The sequence below is a fragment of the Pagrus major genome, chromosome 10 (assembly GCF_040436345.1).
Source record: "Pagrus major chromosome 10, Pma_NU_1.0".
NCBI lineage: Eukaryota > Metazoa > Chordata > Actinopteri > Spariformes > Sparidae > Pagrus > Pagrus major.
Genome location: NC_133224.1, coordinates 12,227,575 through 12,253,190, shown reverse-complemented (window position 1 = coordinate 12,253,190; position 25,616 = coordinate 12,227,575). Strand labels below are relative to the sequence as shown.

The following is a 25,616-nucleotide window of genomic DNA, read 5'->3' as shown; positions in this document are numbered from 1 at the left end:
TTTGGCACTGTGCCCACACCATAACACTTATGGATCTGAAATTCATAGGGGTGGTACAGACTGGCCCCTGTAACTCACACACCAAAAATGACCAGCAGGTGGCGCTATTATCAAGAAAAAACGTTTTTTGCTAATTACTCCCACGTAATATGGTGCACATTTTTAAACATTATATCTATATGTTCGCTGAATACAGCCGAACAGTGTGATGTAGACCACGCCCACGTTCGCACTGAATTTCCATTTGCAAATTCGCCAAATGTCGCAAACCTACTTTTTCGAACTCCTCCCAGACAATTTCTCCAATTTGCACCAAACTTTGCACACAGCATCTGTGGACCCTCCTGACAAAAAGTTATTAAAAGAAATGTGCTAGTCCACAGAATGCCCAAATTATAAAACAACAATTTCCTGCACATTGTGGTCAAACAGACATTCTTGTGTATCTTGATGAAATACAGTCCGATTAACACAAAACTTTTGGCAATTGTGTTCCATGGCACGATGAGCATTACTACCAAATTTCGTGCAAATCGACCAATAGGTGGCGCTTTTATTGCTACATGACGAAACAGCAGCTTCACTGCCTTCAGTTTTGTTTCCTCTACGGAAGTTGTTGCATTAACAAGCCTCGACAGCAGCATGCCCGGACAGCAGCATGTAACGACAGCAGCTTGCCCCGACAGCAGCATGCAACGACGGCAGCATGCCCCGACGCGCGTGGACTGCGAGGGCCCGTTCATCGCTGCTTGCAGCTTTAATTATTATTCTCCTTCTTCCTCACAAAGGATCGCATATTTGGCGGCCGCAACATACCCCAAAACTCACCAAACTTGGAATATAGATCAGACCTGGCGAAAAATTTTATAATCTGTTGTCGTTGTGAATTTTCACCACTAGGTGGCGCTATAATCAAGGACAGTGTGTTTTGGCTAATAACTCCCATATACTTTGTCGCACATTCAAAAACCTTACATCCACGCATTCAGTGAATTCTGCTGAGTCTTCTGATATAGGCCACGCCCATTTCCGCCCCAGGTTTTTTTTCCGCAAATTCGCAAAATGTCGAAAACCTACTTTTTCGAACTCCTCCCAGGAAATTTCACCGATTTGCATGAAACTTTGCACACAACATCTGTGGACCCTTCTGACAAAAAGTTATTAAAAGAATTTTGGAATTTCAAGTAATACTCAAGTTATTACATAACAACTTCCTGCAGATTTCGTTCCAAACAGGAAGTGTTGCATATCTCCACATTGGTGTGTCCAAATGACATGAAACTCAGGATACTACTTCCCCATGAGCCCATAAGGCTCTGTGCAAAATTTTGGTGGATGACCACTAGGTGGCGCTCTTTAAATTGAAGTATTTTATATCTCCACATTGGTGGGTCGAATTAACACAAAACTTGGTACACTCATTGCCAATGCCCTCCTGAGGATAGCTGACAAAGGGGTTACCGATCTGACACTAGATGGCGCTCTGGTGGCAGTTTCTTTTTATATTTGGCACTGTGCCCACACCATAACACTTATGGACATGAAATTCATAGGCGTGGTATAGACTGGCCCCTGTAACTCACACACCAAAAATGTTCCATGGCACGATGAGCATTTCTTCGACGTTTTTCAAACATCTCCTAGCTCTGGCCTACGTTCACCTAGAAACACCATTCAAACTTTAAAATGTAGGCACGGGTCTTGTCTATCTAAGTCGTATTTGAACTTTTTTCCCACAATGTTTCGTTTTTGAACTGTGACCCTTTAATGATGCTGAGTGAATTTTAAAGAATTTTGAAAATTTTAGTTTTTTCAATGATTGTGTATTGCGGAATGTTCGTGCAGAACCAACTGCCAGAGTGTGGGAGACTCAAAAAAAACTCTCAGAAATTCTCTTTCTCTGACGATCCCAGCCACAAATTACACAGTAGAAATGTGATTTTTTCACAGAGTTGTAGCCACACTTGTCTTCTTTCTCCCAATGTGTCTTCTTTATCAGTAGGATTTACGGTTTTTGATTTATCTGCCCCTAACCAACAAGAGTAGCTCTCAACTGTTCCATTTACTCCAATGTTAATCGGGAGGAGGATTTTTCAGGATTTTCCAAACTGCACCTGTTTTGAACTCGCTCCTATTACCACATTTTAGAAGCTAGGACCACAAAAAATTATGGCTGTGTTCTTTAAGGCCTTTCTGGCTTGACGGTGAAGAAATTTTGCCGATATCATGTTTGGTTTTGAAGATATAGCAGTAGTTTGAAGTCCTACTTCTGAGCCAGAAATCACTCTCAGATCAGCTCTGTCACAGACAGCAGCTGTGGTCACAGGCCATTGCTAGGGAGTTCCGACAACCATCACCGTAGCAACTGAGATCAACTGGGCCAACAGAGACACACAATTAATATTCCCCCTGTCTTGGAATATAGATCAGACCTGGCGAAAAATTTTATAATCTGTTGTCATTGTGAACTTTCACCAGTTAAGACATGCGCGCACAATAACGGGGCAATGGGTTCGGGAAAGGAGCACGCCCCGACAGCAGCACGCCCCGACCCGCGTGGACTGCGAGGGCCCGTTCATCGCTGCTTGCAGCTTTAATTAGGGCCCGAGCACGGAACTCCGTGCGAGGACCTATTGAAATCGTAAGAATTCTTATTATTATTATTATTATTATTCTCCTTCTTCCTCACAAAGGATCGCATATTTGGCGGCCGCAACATACCCCAAAACTCACCAAACTTGGAATATAGATCAGACCTGGCGAAAAATTTTATAATCTGTTAACGTTGTGAATTTTCACCACTAGGTGGCGCTATAATCAAGGACAGTGCGTTTTGGCTAATAACTCCCATATACTTTGTCGCACATTCAAAAACCTTACATCCACGCATTCAGTGAATTCTGCTGAGTCTTCTGATATAGGCCACGCCCATTTCCGCCCCAGGTTTTTTTTCCGCAAATTCGCAAAATGTCGAAAACCTACTTTTTCGAACTCCTCCCAGGAAATTTCACCGATTTGCATGAAACTTTGCACACAACATCTGTGGACCCTTCTGACAAAAAGTTATTAAAAGAATTTTGGAATTTCAAGTAATACTCAAGTTATTACATAACAACTTCCTGCAGATTTCGTTCCAAACAGGAAGTGTTGCATATCTCCACATTGGTGTGTCCAAATGACATGAAACTCAGGATACTACTTCCCCATGAGCCCATAAGGCTCTGTGCAAAATTTTGGTGGATGACCACTAGGTGGCGCTCTTTAAATTGAAGTATTTTATATCTCCACATCGGTGGGTCGAATTAACACAAAACTTGGTACACTCATTGCCAATGCCCTCCTGAGGATAGCTGACAAAGGGGTTACCGATCTGACACTAGATGGCGCTCTGGTGGCAGTTTCTTTTTATATTTGGCACTGTGCCCACACCATAACACTTATGGACATGAAATTCATAGGCGTGGTATAGACTGGCCCCTGTAACTCACACACCAAAAATGTTCCATGGCACGATGAGCATTTCTTCGACGTTTTTCAAACATCTCCTAGCTCTGGCCTACGTTCACCTAGAAACACCATTCAAACTTTAAAATGTAGGCACGGGTCTTGTCTATTTAAGTCGTATTTGAACTTTTTTCCCACAATGTTTCGTTTTTGAACTGTGACCCTTTAATGATGCTGAGTGAATTTTAAAGAATTTTGAAAATTTTAGTTTTTTCAATGATTGTGTATTGCGGAATGTTCGTGCAGAACCAACTGCCAGAGTGTGGGAGACTCAAAAAAAACTCTCAGAAATTCTCTTTCTCTGACGATCCCAGCCACAAATTACACAGTAGAAATGTGATTTTTTCACAGAGTTGTAGCCACACTTGTCTTCTTTCTCCCAATGTGTCTTCTTTATCAGTAGGATTTACGGTTTTTGATTTATCTGCCCCTAACCAACAAGAGTAGCTCTCAACTGTTCCATTTACTCCAATGTTAATCGGGAGGAGGATTTTCCAGGATTTTCCAAACTGCACCTGTTTTGAACTCGCTCCTATTACCACATTTTAGAAGCTAGGACCACAAAAAATTATGGCTGTGTTCTTTAAGGCCTTTCTGGCTTGACGGTGAAGAAATTTTGCCGATATCATGTTTGGTTTTGAAGATATAGCAGTAGTTTGAAGTCCTACTTCTGAGCCAGAAATCACTCTCAGATCAGCTCTGTCACAGACAGCAGCTGTGGTCACAGGCCATTGCTAGGGAGTTCCGACAACCATCACCGTAGCAACTGAGATCAACTGGGCCAACAGAGACACACAATTAATATTCCCCCTGTCTTGGAATATAGATCAGACCTGGCGAAAAATTTTATAATCTGTTGTCATTGTGAACTTTCACCAGTTAAGACATGCGCGCACAATAACGGGGCAATGGGTTCGGGTAAGGAGCACGCCCTGACAGCAGCACGCCCCGACCCGCGTGGACTGCGAGGGCCCGTTCATCGCTGCTTGCAGCTTTAATTAGGGCCCGAGCAGTGAAACTGCGAGGACCCTATTGTAATTGTAATGATTATTATTATTATTATTATTTTTTTTTGTCTGCCAAAATGATCGCATTTTTCACTGCCTGAACGTGTATGAAAACGCGATTTTATTTGGCAAACACATTAGGCCTGGCGAAAAATTTTATAATCTGCTGTCGTTGTGAACTTTCATCACTAGGTGGCGCTATAATCATGGAAAGTGTGTTTTGGCTAATAACTCCCACATACTTTGACGCACGTTCAAAAACCTTACATCCACGCGTTCAGTGAATTCTGCTGAATCTCCTGATATAGGCCACGCCCATTTCCGCCTACCGTTTTTTTTCGCTAGCTCGCAAAATGTCGCAAACCTACTTTTTCGAACTCCTCCCAGGCAATTTCACCAATTTGCACCAAACTTTGAACACAGCATCTATGGACCCTCCTGACAAAAAGTTATTAAAAGAATTTTGATATTCCTAAAAATACTCAAGTTATTAAATAACAACTTCCTGCATATTACGTTCCAAACAGGAAGTGTTGCACATCTCCACATTGGTTTGTCCAAATGACGTGAAACTTAGGATCCTACTTCCGCATGAGGCCCTAAGGCTCTGTGCTAAATTTTGGCCGATGACCACTAGGTGGCGCTATTTAAATTGAAGTATTTTATATCTCAACATCGGTTGGTCGGATGAACACAAAACTTGGTACACTCATTGCCAATGCCCTCCTAAGGACAGCTGACAAAGGGGTTACCGATCCGACACTAGGTGGCGCTCTGGTGGCAGTTTCATTTTATATTTGGCACTGTGCCCACACCATAACACTTATGGATCTGAAATTCATAGGGGTGGTACAGACTGGCCCCTGTAACTCACACACCAAAAATGACCAGCAGGTGGCGCTATTATCAAGAAAAAACGTTTTTTGCTAATTACTCCCACGTAATATGGTGCACATTTTTAAACATTATATCTATATGTTCGCTGAATACAGCCGAACAGTGTGATGTAGACCACGCCCACGTTCGCACTGAATTTCCATTTGCAAATTCGCCAAATGTCGCAAACCTACTTTTTCGAACTCCTCCCAGACAATTTCTCCAATTTGCACCAAACTTTGCACACAGCATCTGTGGACCCTCCTGACAAAAAGTTATTAAAAGAAATGTGCTAGTCCACAGAATGCCCAAATTATAAAACAACAATTTCCTGCACATTGTGGTCAAACAGACATTCTTGTGTATCTTGATGAAATACAGTCCGATTAACACAAAACTTTTGGCAATTGTGTTCCATGGCACGATGAGCATTACTACCAAATTTCGTGCAAATCGACCAATAGGTGGCGCTTTTATTGCTACATGACGAAACAGCAGCTTCACTGCCTTCAGTTTTGTTTCCTCTACGGAAGTTGTTGCATTAACAAGCCTCGACAGCAGCATGCCCGGACAGCAGCATGTAACGACAGCAGCTTGCCCCGACAGCAGCATGCAACGACGGCAGCATGCCCCGACGCGCGTGGACTGCGAGGGCCCGTTCATCGCTGCTTGCAGCTTTAATTATTATTATTCTCCTTCTTCCTCACAAAGGATCGCATATTTGGCGGCCGCAACATACCCCAAAACTCACCAAACTTGGAATATAGATCAGACCTGGCGAAAAATTTTATAATCTGTTGTCGTTGTGAATTTTCACCACTAGGTGGCGCTATAATCAAGGACAGTGCGTTTTGGCTAATAACTCCCATATACTTTGTCGCACATTCAAAAACCTTACATCCACGCATTCAGTGAATTCTGCTGAGTCTTCTGATATAGGCCACGCCCATTTCCGCCCCAGGTTTTTTTTCCGCAAATTCGCAAAATGTCGAAAACCTACTTTTTCGAACTCCTCCCAGGAAATTTCACCGATTTGCATGAAACTTTGCACACAACATCTGTGGACCCTTCTGACAAAAAGTTATTAAAAGAATTTTGGAATTTCGAGTAATACTCAAGTTATTACATAACAACTTCCTGCAGATTTCGTTCCAAACAGGAAGTGTTGCATATCTCCACATTGGTGTGTCCAAATGACATGAAACTCAGGATACTCCTTCCCCATGAGCCCATAAGGCTCTGTGCAAAATTTTGGTGGATGACCACTAGGTGGCGCTCTTTAAATTGAAGTATTTTATATCTCCACATCGGTGGGTCGAATTAACACAAAACTTGGTACACTCATTGCCAATGCCCTCCTGAGGATAGCTGACAAAGGGGTTACCGATCTGACACTAGATGGCGCTCTGGTGGCAGTTTCTTTTTATATTTGGCACTGTGCCCACACCATAACACTTATGGACATGAAATTCATAGGCGTGGTATAGACTGGCCCCTGTAACTCACACACCAAAAATGTTCCATGGCACGATGAGCATTTCTTCGACGTTTTTCAAACATCTCCTAGCTCTGGCCTACGTTCACCTAGAAACACCATTCAAACTTTAAAATGTAGGCACGGGTCTTGTCTATTTAAGTCGTATTTGAACTTTTTTCCCACAATGTTTCGTTTTTGAACTGTGACCCTTTAATGATGCTGAGTGAATTTTAAAGAATTTTGAAAATTTTAGTTTTTTCAATGATTGTGTATTGCGGAATGTTCGTGCAGAACCAACTGCCAGAGTGTGGGAGACTCAAAAAAAACTCTCAGAAATTCTCTTTCTCTGACGATCCCAGCCACAAATTACACAGTAGAAATGTGATTTTTTCACAGAGTTGTAGCCACACTTGTCTTCTTTCTCCCAATGTGTCTTCTTTATCGGTAGGATTTACGGTTTTTGATTTATCTGCCCCTAACCAACAAGAGTAGCTCTCAACTGTTCCATTTACTCCAATGTTAATCGGGAGGAGGATTTTCCAGGATTTTCCAAACTGCACCTGTTTTGAACTCGCTCCTATTACCACATTTTAGAAGCTAGGACCACAAAAAATTATGGCTGTGTTCTTTAAGGCCTTTCTGGCTTGACGGTGAAGAAATTTTGCCGATATCATGTTTGGTTTTGAAGATATAGCAGTAGTTTCAAGTCCTACTTCTGAGCCAGAAATCACTCTCAGATCAGCTCTGTCACAGACAGCAGCTGTGGTCACAGGCCATTGCTAGGGAGTTCCGACAACCATCGCCGTAGCAACCGAGATCAACTGGGCCAACAGAGACACACAATTAATATTCCCCCTGTCTTGGAATATAGATCAGACCTGGCGAAAAATTTTATAATCTGTTGTCATTGTGAACTTTCACCAGTTAAGACATGCGCGCACAATAACGGGGCAATGGGTTCGGGAAAGGAGCACGTCCCGACAGCAGCACGCCCCGACCCGCGTGGACTGCGAGGGCCCGTTCATCGCTGCTTGCAGCTTTAATTTTAATTTGGTTTTGAAACGAAAAACGAAAGAACGTTGGGTACACGGATTGTGTTAACCACATGTTGTCACCATTTTGTTTTTCTGTGCAAATAATGACTTCAAAATTATTGTTCATCAGCTCCAGGACTGTCTATCTCCTCACGTACAGAGGTAGGACTACAAAAATACATAAAGGATTAATAATTTAGGTGTCATATTATATATTTAAAGCTACATAGTTGAAGATGTCCTGTAGGACGAGGCAGAATGAAGAGGAATAGGGAAAGATTAGAAATGACAATGAGTTATTAAACTATCAGACTGAAGGAGAGGAGGATAACACAGAAGAAAACTCGAACGACAAGTCTGAAGGATTGAAGGAAACTAAGTCAAAAACACCGTCTGGGTGAAGAGACAGAGAGTGAGGGACAAGGAGGTAATATTAACTGGTTTCAATGCCACAGAGTATCAGAAGCCTGTTGAGACCACTTCAGAGGATCTGACAGACGAGGTGGAAGAAGAACAGGGTGAAGGTATTGGTCTTGAAGAACTGAAAAAAAGAAATAGCAAAAGAAATACTGATGATGAAGAAACCACACAGATGGGACACAGTGCAGAGGATGAGGGACAGATGAGAAAAGATAGAAAGGAAGAGAGACGTCAGGCTAGAGGAGAGGAGGGTGATGCAGAAAATGTAGAGACTGACACATCAATTAATAATCAGTCAACAGTGAGTGAAGTGAAAAGCAGTGAAGGTGAAGAGTAGAAGATGCTTCTGTTAATGTTGGAGAACAGTCGAAAGACTCCTGTGAACGTCTGGAAAAATAAATTCAGCCTCGGGGTCGAGGGGGATCCACATAGTGAAAGAAGTTCAACACTGAGATGATATAAGACTGAGCTTATTGAATGTTTCATAAACGGAGAAGTGATGATTTAGACATGATAAAAAAAATGTGAAAAGCAAAAGATCACCAGTCAGAGAGACGAGTCATTATATGAAGGTAAAAAATGTCTGTGGAACACGGGATGAAATAATATGTAGTGTAGATGAAATCTGTCCATGAATGGAGGCAGCAGCCTGAAAGACAAGTTGGAAGACACAGGAAACAAAAAACGAACTTCCATGAAATAAAAACAAATAAGCACTATAGCTTTTAATGCCAAAAGAGGTTGAATCCTTAAAGGAATAGTTCACTCTAGAACGAAATTCAGTCATTATCGACTCACCCTCATGCTGATGAGAAGTCCGGTGTAATTTCTTATTCCTCAAAGTGCAGCTGGAGACCTGCGGGGGTACCCTCCGGCAGCAATAATCCATATAACGAGCGTAAATGGCGTCCGAGACGAAAAGGTCCATAAAACTACACAAAAACTTTGTAATATTCCTCCATACTGCTCGTCCGCTGCAATCCAAGTGTCCTGAAGTGGCGACATGGAGAGTTTACTTGAAACAACGTCATTTAGTACATTTTTCTAGCCTAAACAGTTTGCTGCTATTACTGACTGTCTTCTTTTGCACTACATATCATACAGAAACTGGACATACTGGACATACAGAAACATAGTAGTTTTTTTAATATATTTTATTGTCTATTTAATGTTAGTAAATGTCTTTATCTGTCGTGCACCTTATTGATACTTTAGTGTTAGGAAATGTCGGTCTTCATCTGTTGTGCTTGTGCACTATTTCTCTCACTGTGGGATAGTGAGAAACGTCTTTTCGATTCCTCTGTATGTCTGGTACATGTGGAGAAATTGACAATAAAAACTTGAAACTTGAAACTATACTATATTTGCCTGGAGGCACGCTCCCGTGTGCACGCAAGTCTCCCTCACAGTCGTTTGCACTACGGAAGCCGCGCCAGACAAGATCAACAGAACTCGTGATACATACACACCGGTATTTACATCCAGCTGTGAGTGACCGAGCACACACAAACACGAGGGATCTGCCTGCACTAGTGATTTGAAACTTTGAAGTGGGATCAAGTATCTTTTCCCAAAGGGACTTTACTGGGGATTATGTGATGACATTTAGGCTTTTGGGGTGTAAATCACAAAAAATAAAACATTTTGTCTCACTGAAATCTATACAAATACAGATCATTACTGAATGCTGTTATTTTCTTTCCACTTTAAAGATGCTGATTGTCAGAAGCCTGTTGAGACCAACCAGAATGAAGACGAGGTAAAGCACAAAAGTAGGAGTAATAGACTGATAACAGATTACAATTTAAATGTGAGGAACTTATAAGATTAGGTTAGAAGAAAGTGACATTTAGCCATCAAGATAGATCTCAGTAGGATATCTCTATATGTCAGAAAGTTCCAAAATTCAACACTGTCAGATATGAGACTTCAGCAGTTCTTATTTATTCAAGTGGTGCTGAAACATCGACAGAGCTAAATGTTACTAATTACTGTTATTTTCGGTTACAGTTAGATTACAGTGAAATTAATTTCTGGTTTACTTTTCCACCAGGTCCCAAGAGAACAACCTGGACTGCCAGCACACTCTTCAGGGTGTTCTGCAATGGTTTTCGTATTTTTATGTTTTTTAGCATTGTTTTTTGTAATAGTACTACTACTATTACTTTTTTCCCAAACCTCAATTTAAGGAGGGTGGATAAACTCTGTCTGTGCTTCTTGTGGCCCTTTATTACCCCTGCAGCTACAGGAACCCTTCAAATGTGAAGATGCTCTGCCTCTTCAAAATGTCCCTTCTTTTAATATACTTTTGAGAATTTTAAGCTTTTTCCATATTTTTTTTTTTACAATGTAAGTGAATGGGACCTATTCCACTTTGAAGTTCTATTAATTCAACATACTTTCAGCTACAGACTTCATTTTAAAGTCATTTAACAAGACACACACACACAGAGAAACATATACGCAGTCCACACAAGTGTACATACATATTATAGCACATTATAGCTAAGGTTGTGGAAATGTAATGCTTTCAAATGATCAAGTGATCAGAGAATGTTTTATTTTATTTTGTTTGATTCTGATGACAGTTTCTGTTACTGATGTACACCATCAGCTCTGTTTGGATGAATTTTGAAATAATAATAATAAAAAAATAACTATCAAACATTATTTTTTATTTTGACAATATAGCTTTATTTCTTATGTTTCACATTTTCTTTTTCAACTACACTGTACCAGCTAATTGTTACTGCACTGAGCTAAAAAAAAAAAAATGGAAAGGAAAAGGAATCAATGATGTCTGTGATTTTAAGTAATTATGGGGTTTCTAAATAGATTCTGAAATCTAAATGCACTTTTTTAAAGACATTTCACTTTTTAGATATACAATGTGTTTAACATCATCAGTAGCTCAATCCTTAGAAGTGATTGGCATTTATAGCCCTTACAAAAAAGTATATTAGAAGTTTATTTTATTAAGTGAACTTAAGTAAAGTTCAAGTTTCTCAAGTATACTTTATCTAGTAAGTATACTAATATCAATGTACTAATAGTATACTTACTATAGTATAGTGAACTATTTCAATACTTCTTGGGACTAAATCGGCCCACTTTTTAGTTTATAAAAATATACTTTCAAGTATACTTTAAGTCTAAGAGCAGTACACTTTGAGTAAACAACTAGTTTACATCAAAGTATTATTTTGTACTGCAACTATACAAAAAGTGAACTTATAGGTAAACTGTCAGTTTACTAGTCATATAATACTAGTCCACTTATTAGTTTATGAAAGTACACTTTTAAGTATACTGTCAGTAAACTACTAGTGTAATAGTTTTTATACTGCAAGTATACTTGTAAGTTTTTTTTAAGTGAACTTAACATCATACTTATAGTTTACTATTTATATATCATTTTTGCACTTTAAAGTATACTACTAGGTTACTATTTAGGTATTTTTTTTAATACTTGAAATATACCTTTAATTGTACTTTAAGTGGACTTGAAGTTAACTTATATGTACACTAACAGTGGACTACACATATGAAAATTCACAAGACATACTGAGGATTAAGAACATATTTGTTTTCTTTATTAATCAAAATTTTCAAACAAATATTGTACTGGATGCCAAAATATAACATAACAATGACAACTCAAATCACAATCACAAAGGATGGAGCAGGGCTGGGGGTCCTCACGGAGGCCATGCGGGGGGTCCTCACAGAGGATGAAGTTGGGCTTGGGGTCTTCACAGGGGACGGAGGAGAATGAGAAGGACTGGGAGTCCTTCTAGCCACTAAACTCGGCTTTACTGAGGCCAACTGCATGTGCTCCACCAAAATCGTGATTTAGTGAACTGGAAGGAGAAACAATAACGATGAGTTAATTTTATGATGCAATGCATAGCCTACAAACAATTCATACAAGACATTAATTACTGCAACAATATTCACCATAGCTAAACTAGGAGGGGGCGCAGGAAAGACTGCTGGGCTGCATTATCAGTCGCATCAAGGGCTGAGACTGAGACCACAGGCTGGACATCAGCAGGAGACTGAGTGGCAGGCTGCTAAAACAACAGCATTATGACGTGCTGTAACTGCAACAGACATGCGAGATGTAATTTATCTAATGCTCACCTTAACAGTGTGAAATCCACAACCAGAGGCCATGAACCCTCTAAAGCAGTGGTTTTCAACCTTTTTGAGTCGCGACCCCCAATTTAACATGCACTGCTGTCCGCAGTTTTAATGAAATAAAACGATAACCAGCGCGTGCTAATTAGGAAGCCTTAACAAAACACACCCTTTCCTTGTCAAAGCAGAGATGTTTTTGTTAACAAAAACTCCTAACTCTATAAACGCCTTCTTCTTTTTTTTTTCTTCACAAAAGCCAAATAGCTGCAACCACTATTTAATGTGATGGCTGGGCCTGCTTGTTTGAACAGAGCAGCTGCATTCTTGGCTTTATGTTAGACACAGCCATGCGAAGATCACTCTCAACTCTGAGGAGTCGTGATCTGTATTTGTTTTTCATGTATGTCAGCGCAGAAAAGGTCTTTTCACACAGATATGTGGATGCAAATGAAAACAGTACATCGGTTGCAGCTTTTGACAGTGCTGCGTACTCTGTTGCTACTAATAACCAGAACTCTTCCAGTGCGCATGCCGAGAAAGCAGTCTGTAATGTGCGGTCAGAGGAGAGATCTAGCAGGGCGTCCTGCAGCTCTGATGGCAGGTGATGCGCGGTGGAGGTGGTGAAAGGCTGGCGTATCCAGTCGTACTTTTCCGGCGTGTAATCATTTGGGAAGTACTTACTGAAACTTTCAAGCAGGCTCCTGAGGTGAGAGGCAATAATTCCTTTCATAGTTTGTGTAAATGTCTGATTAATTGCATTGCAATATTTTCCTACACAGTATTGTTTTTGTGTGTTAACAAGACATTGTAGTCCTACAGTGCCACCTTGTGGTTTGTTCCGCTTTTATTTTGAAGGGCACGTTTTCTTCTTCTGGTTTTTTGCGATGTTAAAACTTCCTGCTACTCTCTCGTCGCAATGTTGTGCTTCCGCATCGTCAGAGGAACGGTGAAACTTGTAAACGTACTAGTTATGTATCATTTTCATCTGTTTGAATCCTGTAAGGAAAAAGTTTACATTGTGATTTACCTCATTATTTTTTGTATTGTTCGTACCTATTATTTCTAAGAGCTCCGAACTGTGAGGTGTGTGTCGAGCTAGAGAGCAGCTAGCTGATGGCAGAAACTCTTAAATTAGCGCCCTTGGAGAGCAGAATGAGGTATGAAAAGAGAGAATGTCATTACTTCATTTGTTTGAGTTAATTGCACATGTCAGCAGGATAAAAACAATATATATATTCTTTCTGTGAACAATTACAATATATTGTATTTCATTTAAGAGAAGCATGTGATACACTTGTCATAATAGCTTAAAAACATATTTCATATTGTAGAGGCCAAAGAACAGTTCATGGTGATAAATACAGTTAACATGATTGAAATGTGTTAAAAAGATACATAATTTGGCTATATACGAATATACAGAGTTAATGATACATAATTTCATTTAGAAGTTCATATAATGGTTAAAAATGTTAAAAGCATACTAGAATTCATGTTATAAGTGGTTTTGGTACATGTTGATAAAAAAGGCATACTTCCCCTTTAAGACCATGTACGTGGGCAGATAGTCTGTTGATTTTGTGACCGGGCAGACAGTGCTTGAGAGCTATGGAAGCAAACGGTTTTCTTACCTGCTTCTCCTTCTTCTTTTAGTGATTAGTTACAACAAGTGTGTTAGCCAGCCACATTGATTTGTAATTCAGTGGAACTAACTTTGAAACTGAGTAATAAAACTGAGATTTTTATATTTTTCCTTTATTACAAAAACGTTTCTGAAGTGGATTTTTCCTGAACTCTACAACTGGGCTAGCTACAGACACTGCCTGTGGAATGTAACTTCTTGCTAGAAAAAGACTACTGAGTAAGCCATTGCAAGATCTCAAGCAATTCAAACCTCTACATTAGTAAGAAAACCAGCTAGACATTGGACAAGGAGCCTTTGGAGAGGTTTGTGGATTCAAGATTCAACGAGGGACCTGAAAAAACATTCTCAGTTAGCCTACCGAGGCTGCATGTGACACGTGAGTAGTGAGCTAATGTGCTAGCTAGCAAGTGGAGCTATATCAACAAGGCTCGTCTCTGCTGCTTTGTGACTGTTGGTTAGTAAATGGGACCCGTATAATTACTGGAAGGACCGACTGCAAAGCAATCATGGCAGGAACAGAAGAGACAGTAGGACTAACTGAGGAAAAAGAAAAGAGAGTTGTTAAACCAACACTTAAAGGATTGGAACATAATCTGCAAATGAAAATAACCTCAAGAAGAGCCATACTGGGCCAACTTACTGAGACAAAGAACGAATTGCATGCTTTAATGGATGATGATGCGAATGTGGAAAACATTGGAAAAGAACTGTTGACCAAATATGAAGGACTGATAAAGGAATTCAGTGAAATAAACGACCATGTTAAAGACTTATTTTGCCAGACAGGATGTGAAGAGAATATGAACACAGATCAAAGGGATTGGTTTGAGCCAAGAAATAGTGAGCACATAAACTTTGTACAAGAAGTGAATATATGGATACAGGTGGCTAAGCTACGCCAAGAAGAAGCTAAAAGGGTTAATGATGAGATACAACCTGAAGACAGTGTGTCAGTCACATCCAAGAAATCTAAAAAATCTAAGTCTGTCAGCGCTGCTTCAACAACATCGTCAGCACGTTCTGAACGCTTAAAGGTGGAGTTAGAAAGAGCTGCTTTGGTAGCCAAGGCAGCTACATTGAAAAGAAAACAGGCTTTAGAAGAACACGAACTACAGCTCAAGGCTGAAAAAGAAGAGTTAGAGCTACAAGCTGGGCTCGCTGCAGCTGATGCGCAGTTGGCTGTGTTAAAAAAATATGAAGGCTCAGAAGCGTCTGGCAGAACCAAAGGAAGTAGGGTGGATGTTCTAACGTCTACCTCAGTGAAGCATGATGTCAACCGCAACCGTGGTGCAGCCGACAGTCGCGGTCAACATAGCCACACAATAAGAAGAGACGCAGGTGACTATGTGATACAAGCTCCTGTATACTCAGTGAACAATTCGGTGAATACAGATAATCTGGTTACTGTCATGCAACGCCAAAACGACATCACCGAAAGCCTAATAAAGCAACAGAAGCTCTCTACATTGCCACCACAGAACATCTCTGTTTTCAAGGGAGATCCAATAGAATATCGTCTCTTCATGAGAGCGTTTGAACATAGCGTAGAGAGTAAGACCGAAAATAGCAAAGATCGTCTTTACTATTTAGAACAACATACGATTGGACAGCCTAATGACTTAGTGCGCAGTTGCTTTCACATGGACCCAGAACAGGGCTATCCTGAAGCCAAGAGACTTCTGAAAGAACGCTTTGGGGATAAATACAAGATATCCATGGCTTACCTGGACAAGGCTTTAAACTGGCCTATCATAAAAACAGATGACAGCAAGGCACTTGAATCATACGCCCTCTTTCTCACAAGCTGCAGTAATGCAATGTCAGACCTTGAGTACTTAGATGAGATGGAAAATGCTGCTAACATGCGCACGATCATTGCAAAGCTCCCCTACAGGCTGAGAGAGAGATTCAGGAGTGTTGCCATAGACATTCAGAAAAAGCAAGATCGACGGACGAAGTTCAAAGATGTAGTAACGTTCGTCAACACACAGGCGGAAATGGCATCACACCCTGTGTTTGGTGAAATCCCAGGACAAACAAAACGCCAGACAGACAGTAAGATAGAAAAGTCAAGTGGAAAGAAAAACATCACAACACTGGCCACAGAAGTAAGAGCACAGAAAGCCGAGAAAGGTGTTGGGGACGGAAACAAGAAAACTCAGGAGAAGGGAACAAATGTGGATAAGGCCTTCAAAAAACCCTGTATTTTCTGTCAGGGAGACCATACCATGGAACAATGCAAAAAACTTCAAAAAATGTTACACAAGGAAAAGTTGGAGTTCCTTAAGAGCAAAGGACTGTGCTTCAGTTGTCTTACAGCAGGACACATGAGTAAGGCCTGTGAAGAAAAGAAGAGCTGTCAGGTATGTTCAGCAACACACCCTACACTCCTACACATAAAACAGAAACCCAAAGACTCACTAAAGGAAGAGGCTTCGGAGGGGGAGCCTAAGGACGAGTCTCCGAAGGTGGTCAGCGGATTTGTGGATGCAGGGGACACAAGCTCCCAGACTGGGGCCGGGGGTACTGATAGTATCCTCGCCATCGTTCCTGTGAGGGTAAAGGCAAAGAAAGGAAACAAGGTGCTGACTTGTTATGCATTCCTGGATCCAGGGAGTAACGCTTCCTTCTGCACTAACAAGCTGGCGAACGACCTTCACCTGCAAGGAAAAAATGTGAACATCCTACTCACCACCATGGGAGAACAAAAGGCAGTCTTCTGCAAAGCTGTACCAGACCTAGAAGTGAGCAGCCTAGAAGGCGATGACTTCATCGAGCTCACAGAGGTTTTCTCACAAAGGGTTATCCCCGTGAGTAAAGAGAACATCCCGACTCAAGAAGACGTGGATAAGTGGCCACATCTGCAAGGTGTACGAATCCCTTCAATCAACGCAGATGTCAGTCTTCTGATTGGAACTGATGTGGCGAAAGCCCTGGAACCAGAGGAAGTAATCCGCAGCGTCAAAGATGGGCCGTATGCAGTACGCACAGCCCTGGGATGGACCGTAAACGGACCGCTGCGTGGGAACATCACAAGCCGGTCAAAACATGGATACCCACAGATCACGATGAATCGCATCTCAGTGGCTCGACTGGAAGAATTATGGACTCAGCAATTCAAGTGTGATTTTCCTGAGAACGCTCAAGGAGAGAAGTTGGAAATGTCGAAGGAAGACCAGCTGTTCATGGACAGAGTCTCTGAGTCAGCCAAGCTGGTCAATGGCCATTACTCTATTGGTTTGCCGTTGAAAAACAAAGATGTAAAAATGCCCAACAATAGAGCAGTGGCAGAGCAGCGAGCGCTCAACATGAAGAAGAAGCTTCAGCGAAACCAGACGTTCAAAGAGGACTACGTCCGCTTCATGAACGACATGATCAACAAGGGCTACGCTGTAAAAGTTCCAGATGAAGAATTAAGCCGGAGCGACGGAAAGGTGTGGTTTATCCCGCATCACGGCGTCTACCACCCTAAGAAGCAGAAAATACGAGTGGTATTCGACTGTGGAGCTTCTTACCAAGGAACCACACTCAATCAACAACTACTGCAAGGGCCTGACATGACGAGCAGTCTGATCGGCGTCTTAACAAGGTTCCGTCAAGATCAAGTCGCAGTAATGGCGGATGTGGAATCAATGTTCCATCAGGTGAAAGTCCCACCAGAAGATGCCGACCTTCTCAGGTTCCTGTGGTGGCCGGACGGCGACGTCTCACAAGAGCTGCAAGAATACAGGATGGAGGTTCACTTGTTTGGCGCCACCTCCTCGCCAAGCTGCGCTAGCTATGCCTTAAGAAGGTGTGCTGAAGATAGCAAGAACAGTTTTGACAAAGCAGTAGTGGATACAGTTTTATGTAATTTCTATGTCGATGACTGTTTGAGATCAGTTGCCTCCGAACAAGAAGCGGTCAAGCTATACCAAGACCTGAAGGCCATCTGTCTAACAGGAGGATTTAGACTAACCAAATGGATGACCAACAACCGGGATGTGTTGTCCAGCATTCCACAAGAGGACAGGGCAACAGAAGTCAAAGACCTCGACTTTGACCACGATTCACTCACCATCGAGAGAGCTTTGGGGGTACAGTGGTGTATCCAGTCAGATCAGTTTAAGTTCCACGTGAACATCCAGCAGAAGCCTCTCACCAGAAGGGGAATCTTGTCAATGATGAGTTCAGTCTACGACCCACTGGGGATGTTGTCTCCAGTCATACTGCTTGCCAAAAACGTCCTGCAGGAACTGTGCAGACTGAGAACAGGATGGGACGACGCTGTGCCAGACCATCTTGCACAACAATGGTCAACGTGGATAGAAGAGCTTCAGCAGCTCACCGATGTTGGAGTGGATCGGTGCTTCAAGCCACCAGAGTTTGGAGAAACAGTGGAGGCTCAACTACATCACTTTAGTGACGCGAGCGAAATAGGCTATGGTACTGTCACTTACCTAGTCCAGAAGAACAGCAGCAACCAAATACACTGCTCATTTGTCTTAGGTAAGGCAAGGATTGCCCCTCTTAAGCCCACAACTATCCCGCGGCTGGAGCTGACGGCGGCTACCTTAGCTATGAAGGTGGACATCATGCTGAAGAAAGAACTGCAGCTGCCGCTGTCAGATTCCAAGTTCTGGACGGACAGCACCGCCGTACTCAAATACATAGCAAATGAAACCATCAGATTCAAGACATTTGTGGCGAACAGGGTCGCTACAATCTTACAAGCATCTAGAGTGGAGCAATGGAGCTACATCAAGTCACAGTTGAACCCAGCTGATTACGCTTCCAGGGGGCAAAAGGCGAGCGTCTTCATGCAGAACGAAGTATGGATTGCAGGGCCTGCCTTCCTCAGCAAGCAAGAAAGAGAGTGGCCAGACAAGCCTGATCATCTAGAGGAGCTTACAGCAGGAGATCCTGAGGTGAAAAAATGCATACTTGTTAATGCTACGACAGTAGAAGAAAGCACTGATGCAATGCAACAACTAGCAGAATACTTCTCTTCCTGGATACAGCTAAAGAAGGCGGTGTCGTGGCTCACTCGAGTTAAAGAAACCCTCGTAAACCTGTCAAAGAAGAGAAAAGAAATAAATGACTTATACAAGGACCAAGAACAAGTGAACAAAGAAATGACAAGCTACAAGAAGAGTCTCAAACAGACTTACCTGACCGTGGACAATCTGAGACAAGCTGAGCTGGATATCATCCGCCACTGTCAGCAAAGGAAGTTTCAAGAGGAAATTTCTGCTCTTCAGAGAAAAGAGCCCGTCAAGAAAAGTAGTCGAATCTACAGACTGAATCCACAACTTCAAGAGGGGATTCTTCGTGTTGGAGGGAGGCTCAGTCGAGCATCTATGCCAGCTGAAGCCAAGCATCCGATGCTCCTGCCCAAAGACCATCGCGTGGCTGATCTAATTCTCCAGGATGTACATGAGCGGCTGGGACACAGTGGACGCAATCATGTCTTGTCTCATGTACGTCAAAGATACTGGATTATCGATGCTCCCTCAACGATCAGGAAAATGCTGTCTCGCTGTACTACCTGTCGAAGACAACATGGTGCATCAGGCACACAAATGATGGCGGACTTACCAAGAAACAGAGTTTTACCGGACGAACCACCTTTCACCAGAAGTGGAGTGGATCTGTTTGGACCATTCGATATAAAACGTGGAAGATCATCTGTAAAACGGTATGGTGTGATATTTACCTGCCTCGCAAGTCGTGCGGTCCACATTGAAATGGCAACGTCGCTGGAAACAGACTCCTTTATTCATGCTCTGCGTCGCTTCATCGCAAGGAGAGGTCAAGTGAAGGAAATGCGATCTGATAATGGGACTAACTTCGTCGGAGCTGACCGCGAGCTCAGAAAGGCTATAAAGGAGTGGAATATTCCACAAATCAAAAAACTGAGATTTTTATATTTTTCCTTTATTACAAAAACGTTTCTGAAGTGGATTTTTCCTGAACTCTACAACTGGGCTAGCTACAGACACTGCCTGTGGAATGTAACTTCTTGCTAGAAAAAGACTACTGAGTAAGCCATTGCAAGATCTCAAGCAATTCAAACCTCTACACATATTTCATCGTTATGAGTTGGTTAAAATGATTTGTATCGTGTGTAAACATGATTAATATGTGAACATGATTTATATGTGAATTATTTGTGAAACTACAAAGAAGCATTTTGTATTTCTTCTGTTTTATTCTGTAGTTTTCACGGTGGTTATGGTGCATGGTGCTCGTTGAGAGAAATAAATAAATCGACACCCGTTTGAAACTCTCTGCGTCTTGATCAATAAATCCGAGGGGCCGCTACACATATAATTAGTTACCTTCATTTTAAAGTAATATGTCACGTTACAATATTACTGTCTGTGTAGAGCAATTTACTACCTGTTACACTACTTTTTAGTTACTTTCAACAAGTGTGCTCTGAGGATTAGGCTTCATCATCAGGCCTACGACTTACGGCTCATTTCAGTCACACAGACTGAACAAATATGTTATAGGCTCGTCTATATTAAACACACAGAGCCTATATTAATGTGGTCATGTTGGTGTGGATGGGTTCTTAAAAAACAACAATAAACGCTTCACTTCGGTGGGTAACGCGTTACATGGCTGAAGACATTACTGAAATATTATTAGTAATGCGATATATTACTCTGTTACCGCTAAAAGAAATACAGTACTCTATATAAACTGTATGTACTACAGATATTACTCTATATATACTCCATATATTAATCTAAGTATAAAACTGTTTTAATACTGAGATTTAAAAGTGCATGAAGTGATTCCTCAGAGAGATAGTGGATTGTTTGGGTTGGTAGCTTGCCAACAACTGAAAGCATTAATATTTGACTCAACTATTTTTACCAGAAGGACTCACATGCACTAACATGTCTGCATGGTCGGCTCTGCTATCAAATCAAAGAGAGAAGCTCAGATCACTTCTGGATTCTAGTTGGATGACTTAAAGGACTAAAATCTTCCATTGTGCTTTTTAAACTGGACCTGAGTGATTTATAATAATATGATTGTGACAGAATCATTTTTATTATGATGGTTTGAGGATGATCTGTCTTGAGTTGTACTGTGTTTTATGACATGTCTTTGTTTTTTCTTCTACTGTTACTCTAACTGATGTGTAATCGACTGATGTGGCTGTAAACTTGTAACCAGCACACACAGATTATTTGTAATAACCTTTAAACAGCCAATCTATCATTTTCTCTGCTGGATCACAAACATGTAAGGAGCAGTGTGGAGAAGCAGGTCAAACACTTTCAAATGTATCACTAAACCTTGAACTTTGCTTGTTTGACGTTACTTATTTCAGTATTCACAGTGAACACATGACATTGTGCACCAGTTCTTCTGTCACTTCTGTTAACGTTGGTTTACATTTATGAGACTTTCCAGGCCTTAGTATGAAACTGAAGTATTTTCTGTGGACTCATCAGACTCAAAAAGGCCTAATTGATTTGAAATGTGTTACTCCATGAGATTTCAAAAGAATAGTTGCATCTGAATATTGTAAATTGTGGTATTTTTTCTCACATTGATATACTTCTCCAGTCTTACTCGTCATCAGTGTCGTCATTGCTCAGTGTTATTTTGGGATTGACCTACAGAGGGTGCTACAGCTCCTCCTGGTCCTCTGCAAGACTGATTCTGTGTCAAGTTTTATTATGTGAAAGTTCATTCAGATATAAACATTTTCACACTTCACTGGCAGGATTGAACGTCTCTCACATGACTATATGTATATTTGATATCTTTATGTGAATAAATGTTACTGTTGTGCTGTTGTTTAACTCTCATTAATGCACAGATGATGTATTCAATACCATATTTCATTATTCAGAACATCCTGTACAAACCACATGAAAAACACACAACTTAGACTGTTATTTTACTATATTATGTGAAGTGTGAATTAAAGTCTGTGCTTTAATGCTGCAGAGACGTGCTGCAGTAATCCAGTGGACTTTTGGCTGCAGTTCAACACAGTAATTCAACAGTCACATGTGTTTACTTTTGCTACTTCAAGTGCTTTGAGCTGATGATACTTCTGTGCTTTTATTTTATTATTCAGTTCAAAGTTGAATGCAGCACTCATCACTCACCCATTAACTTCAGACTGATAAATTAGAGCTCCACATTACTTTTAAGACGATTTGACGTTAATAAATGCATTATTGTATATTCAGTATACAGGAACTTTTTTGACATGAGGACGTAGAAGTTTTTCCATGATTACCTGTTACCCTAAGCCATGTAATGAGATATAGAATTGATATATTTAAAGTAAAAATGTTGGTGTATGTTTCTTTAAATGTAAGATCGAAAGTGAAAGTATTTTTCAGCTTTGTTTCCTGGTCAGCTGAACACAGCCGCAGCTGTTGTATCGTCTGCACCGAGTGAAGAGAGCAGCAGAGGCTACAGACACCACAGAAATGTCTGTGACAGTTTTTGTGAAAACGCTAACTGGGAAGACTTTGACCTTCTTCTTTACTGAGGAAGAGTTTAAAAGCGCCACCGTGCTGAAGCTGAAGAGGAAGATAAGAGACACAGACGGAACACCAGGTAAAGTCACTTTGGGTTATGCGACCACATGGTCACGATTGAAATAGAAAGACATTTTTAAGAATTTTAAATGATATATTTCGACTTCATTTTGGAGAAATGTTCTCAGTGCCTGTTTTTGACTTCCTTGTGTGTGCTTGTTGTAGACCATCAACAGCGACTGCTCTTCGATGGCAGGCAGCTTGAAGACCAGAGGCTGCTGTCTGACAGTGGAGTCAAACATGAGGACACCATCTCCTTAGTTCTAAGATTAAGAGGGGGGGAGAGGTTGGAGTTGGAGTTTGAAGAGGAGGAGGAGGAGGAGGAGGAGGACGAGGAGGAGGAAGAGGAGGAGGAGGAGGAGGAACCTCCAGGGACGGGAGATGGTGGAATGGGTGACAGGGATGGCAGAAATCAAAGTATGGAAACAGTCGTATTTTTCTCAAAATGTACGATTTGTTAACCTGCACTTCAGAGGCACAAGGGCCCAAATGATGAGCTCCGAGTCCACTGGAGTCAGAGCCAGAAATCCCCAAACTAAGTGTATATATGTAGGTCAAAGCGTCTATTGATTAATACTAACATTGGTAGATTTTTTAAATTATGTAGATTTTGGGGGGATTGGCCTACAGAGGGAGCTAAAGCTTATCACTCTGTGGACAAATGACACATTTTCAGCTACGCTTTATGACTAAATGTAAAATAGTGTATATTTTAAATCCTGTTTTGCATGGATAATGTTGGCATTTTGGTTTGTTGGAGGCTTCCCTCTACCTTTGATCAGCCAGGAGAGCAAACTGTCTGTGAATGTCAGCCAGACAAAGGAGCTCACAGTGGACTTTTTGGACGGCTTCAGATACCTCAGTGTCTGCATCACACTGGACTCATCATGATCCTCTCAGGTTGACACCTGTGTGAAGGAATCCGTCAGTGTTTCCACCACGTCAGATGCCGAAGGGACTTCAGCCTGATCCTCGTGGGGATATAGACTTTGTGTACCTGCACCACAGGGAGCCTCCAGTAACTTTCACTTTTCCAAAAAAAAAAAAGTTCAATATAGGAAATCAAATCATTAAAATGTACACCTATGGCAAGAATTTTAATATAATTGTCTGAGAATGATCTGTGTCAGATGTACTGTTGTTTTATTATTTACGTATGTAAATGGTAAATCAAGTGACACAAATTGTTCACAGGAAGCTACTTAATGACAGATTGTTTGAGCTGCCAGTCTTTGCAATGGATACCAAATACTTTGAGGAAAACTGTGGAGCCGTTTGTAAACACTTTCTAGTCTTTCCAGGCCTTTGCTTCAAACTAGCATTTTCTATGAGCTCATAGTATATCATCAGACACAGGCAGACCTTAACATGTGTGTCATTATTAATGTAGGTCAAAGTGCCTATTGTTATAGTATTTTTAAAACTATGTGATATTTGTATTTTTTTCATTAAAACACTTTTCCAGTCTTTCTTAACACTCGTCTTCATCATTGTTCAGTGTTATTTTGGGATTGACCACGGTGGCACTCATAAAAAGTGTCAATGCGAAACGCCACTGTGAGACAAAGCACAACGTTTTTGACCAAACATACCCTCTATCTGAACTGAGGTTACAGAAAATAAGCAGTCTCAGAGCCCAATATGAACAATCCACCCGGATCCTGACCCATTCATTCACTGCCCAACACCGTGCTAATGAATGTTCCCTCAGAGTCGCTTGGATTTTGGGTCAATACAAAAAGCCATTTATTGATGGAGGGGTTGTCAAGGGGTGCATGAGTGCAGTAAACCTCACTTGAGGGGAAACAGAAACGGAAAATTGTATTTTTCAAAAATTAAGTACTTTATTTTAAGATGCACAATTTTTAAAAAGCTATTTTAGTTTATTTATTTTCACTATTCTTAACTATTATACTACTATACTATCTGAACACTATTTTTAAATGCAGCCCTTCGTTTCCTTAACGTGAGAAGAAAATAATACATATCTACAGTTTTATATATCTGTATAATTAAATGTTAAGTGACAGTAAATATTGTTGAAATGTTTTTGAAATGTTCTGTCTTTATTTGATTTGACAGTCAGTTGTTGATTACATGCAGATGTTGATACAACAGCTAGGCTACTTCAATATATATCACACTAAATCATAACGAAAGTTAGACATTGTGATGTTCTGGACCTTTACTTGTGGAAATTTTCTCTAACTGGACCTTTTTGAATTTTAGTTGAATACCCCTGCTCTAACTGCACATTTGGCAGTGCCAACATGCAGTGTAAGCTGCCCAGCGTACCACTCACTGTGATGAACCTTGCAGCTAGCACAGGGCAAACTGCATTCTGTCTGAAAACCCCTTTAGAGTCAAGCTATAGACTGCTCTCATAATGGGTCCTAAACTGCAGAAATCAGTTAACAAGTTTGCACTTCCGGTTCCCTTGTCTCCAAAGTCAATGGGTTTCTTGAATGGCTTTTCTGTTAAATGCCTGATGTAAGGTCTGTGGTTACCGCAGGCTCAAGACATTTAAACCTTGTGTTGACAGAATGTAGTCAGACTACATTCAGGCAGGTGCAGTATCTCCTGCTGATCAAAACACTTTGACGAGCTCAGTGTTTCTCATGCAAAAAACTTCCCGTATCCTTGTTGATCGTAACAGTCATAGGACAGGGCTCTTTGTTATTTTTAGCAGTTGCATATGAAAAGATGGAATTCATGGTATTCACTGTGAATCTGGCCGGTAATGGGCCCTATGTACCTTTGACAAATATCATTGAGATCTGATGACGTTGCCATTGCTGGTAATACCTGTGACAAACATCAGTGACTGACACTCCCAAGTTAAATGAAAGCATCTATTTGGTACACTGAAGGGTCATGTCAAGAAGAGAAAAAGAAAACCTAAAAAAACACCTGCATGACAGCAGTAATGATGCAGGTTAAGCTTATTGAAGC

The 25,616-nt window shown here is 41.0% G+C and overlaps 1 protein-coding gene across 1 annotated transcript in view; it reads left to right on the top strand.

Moving 5' to 3' along the window:
* Positions 1–10,988, top strand: part of LOC141004135 (uncharacterized) — a 69,155-nt gene extending 58,167 nt beyond the window's left edge. Inside the window, exons 59-61 of the mRNA XM_073475633.1 lie at positions 8,029–8,060; positions 10,031–10,077; positions 10,372–10,988. Coding sequence (XP_073331734.1) covers positions 8,029–8,060; positions 10,031–10,077; positions 10,372–10,506 — 214 coding nt within the window. The 3' untranslated portion in view covers positions 10,507–10,988. The remainder of the gene's footprint in view (positions 1–8,028; positions 8,061–10,030; positions 10,078–10,371) is intronic.
* The last annotated feature ends 14,628 nt before the right edge of the window (positions 10,989–25,616 follow it).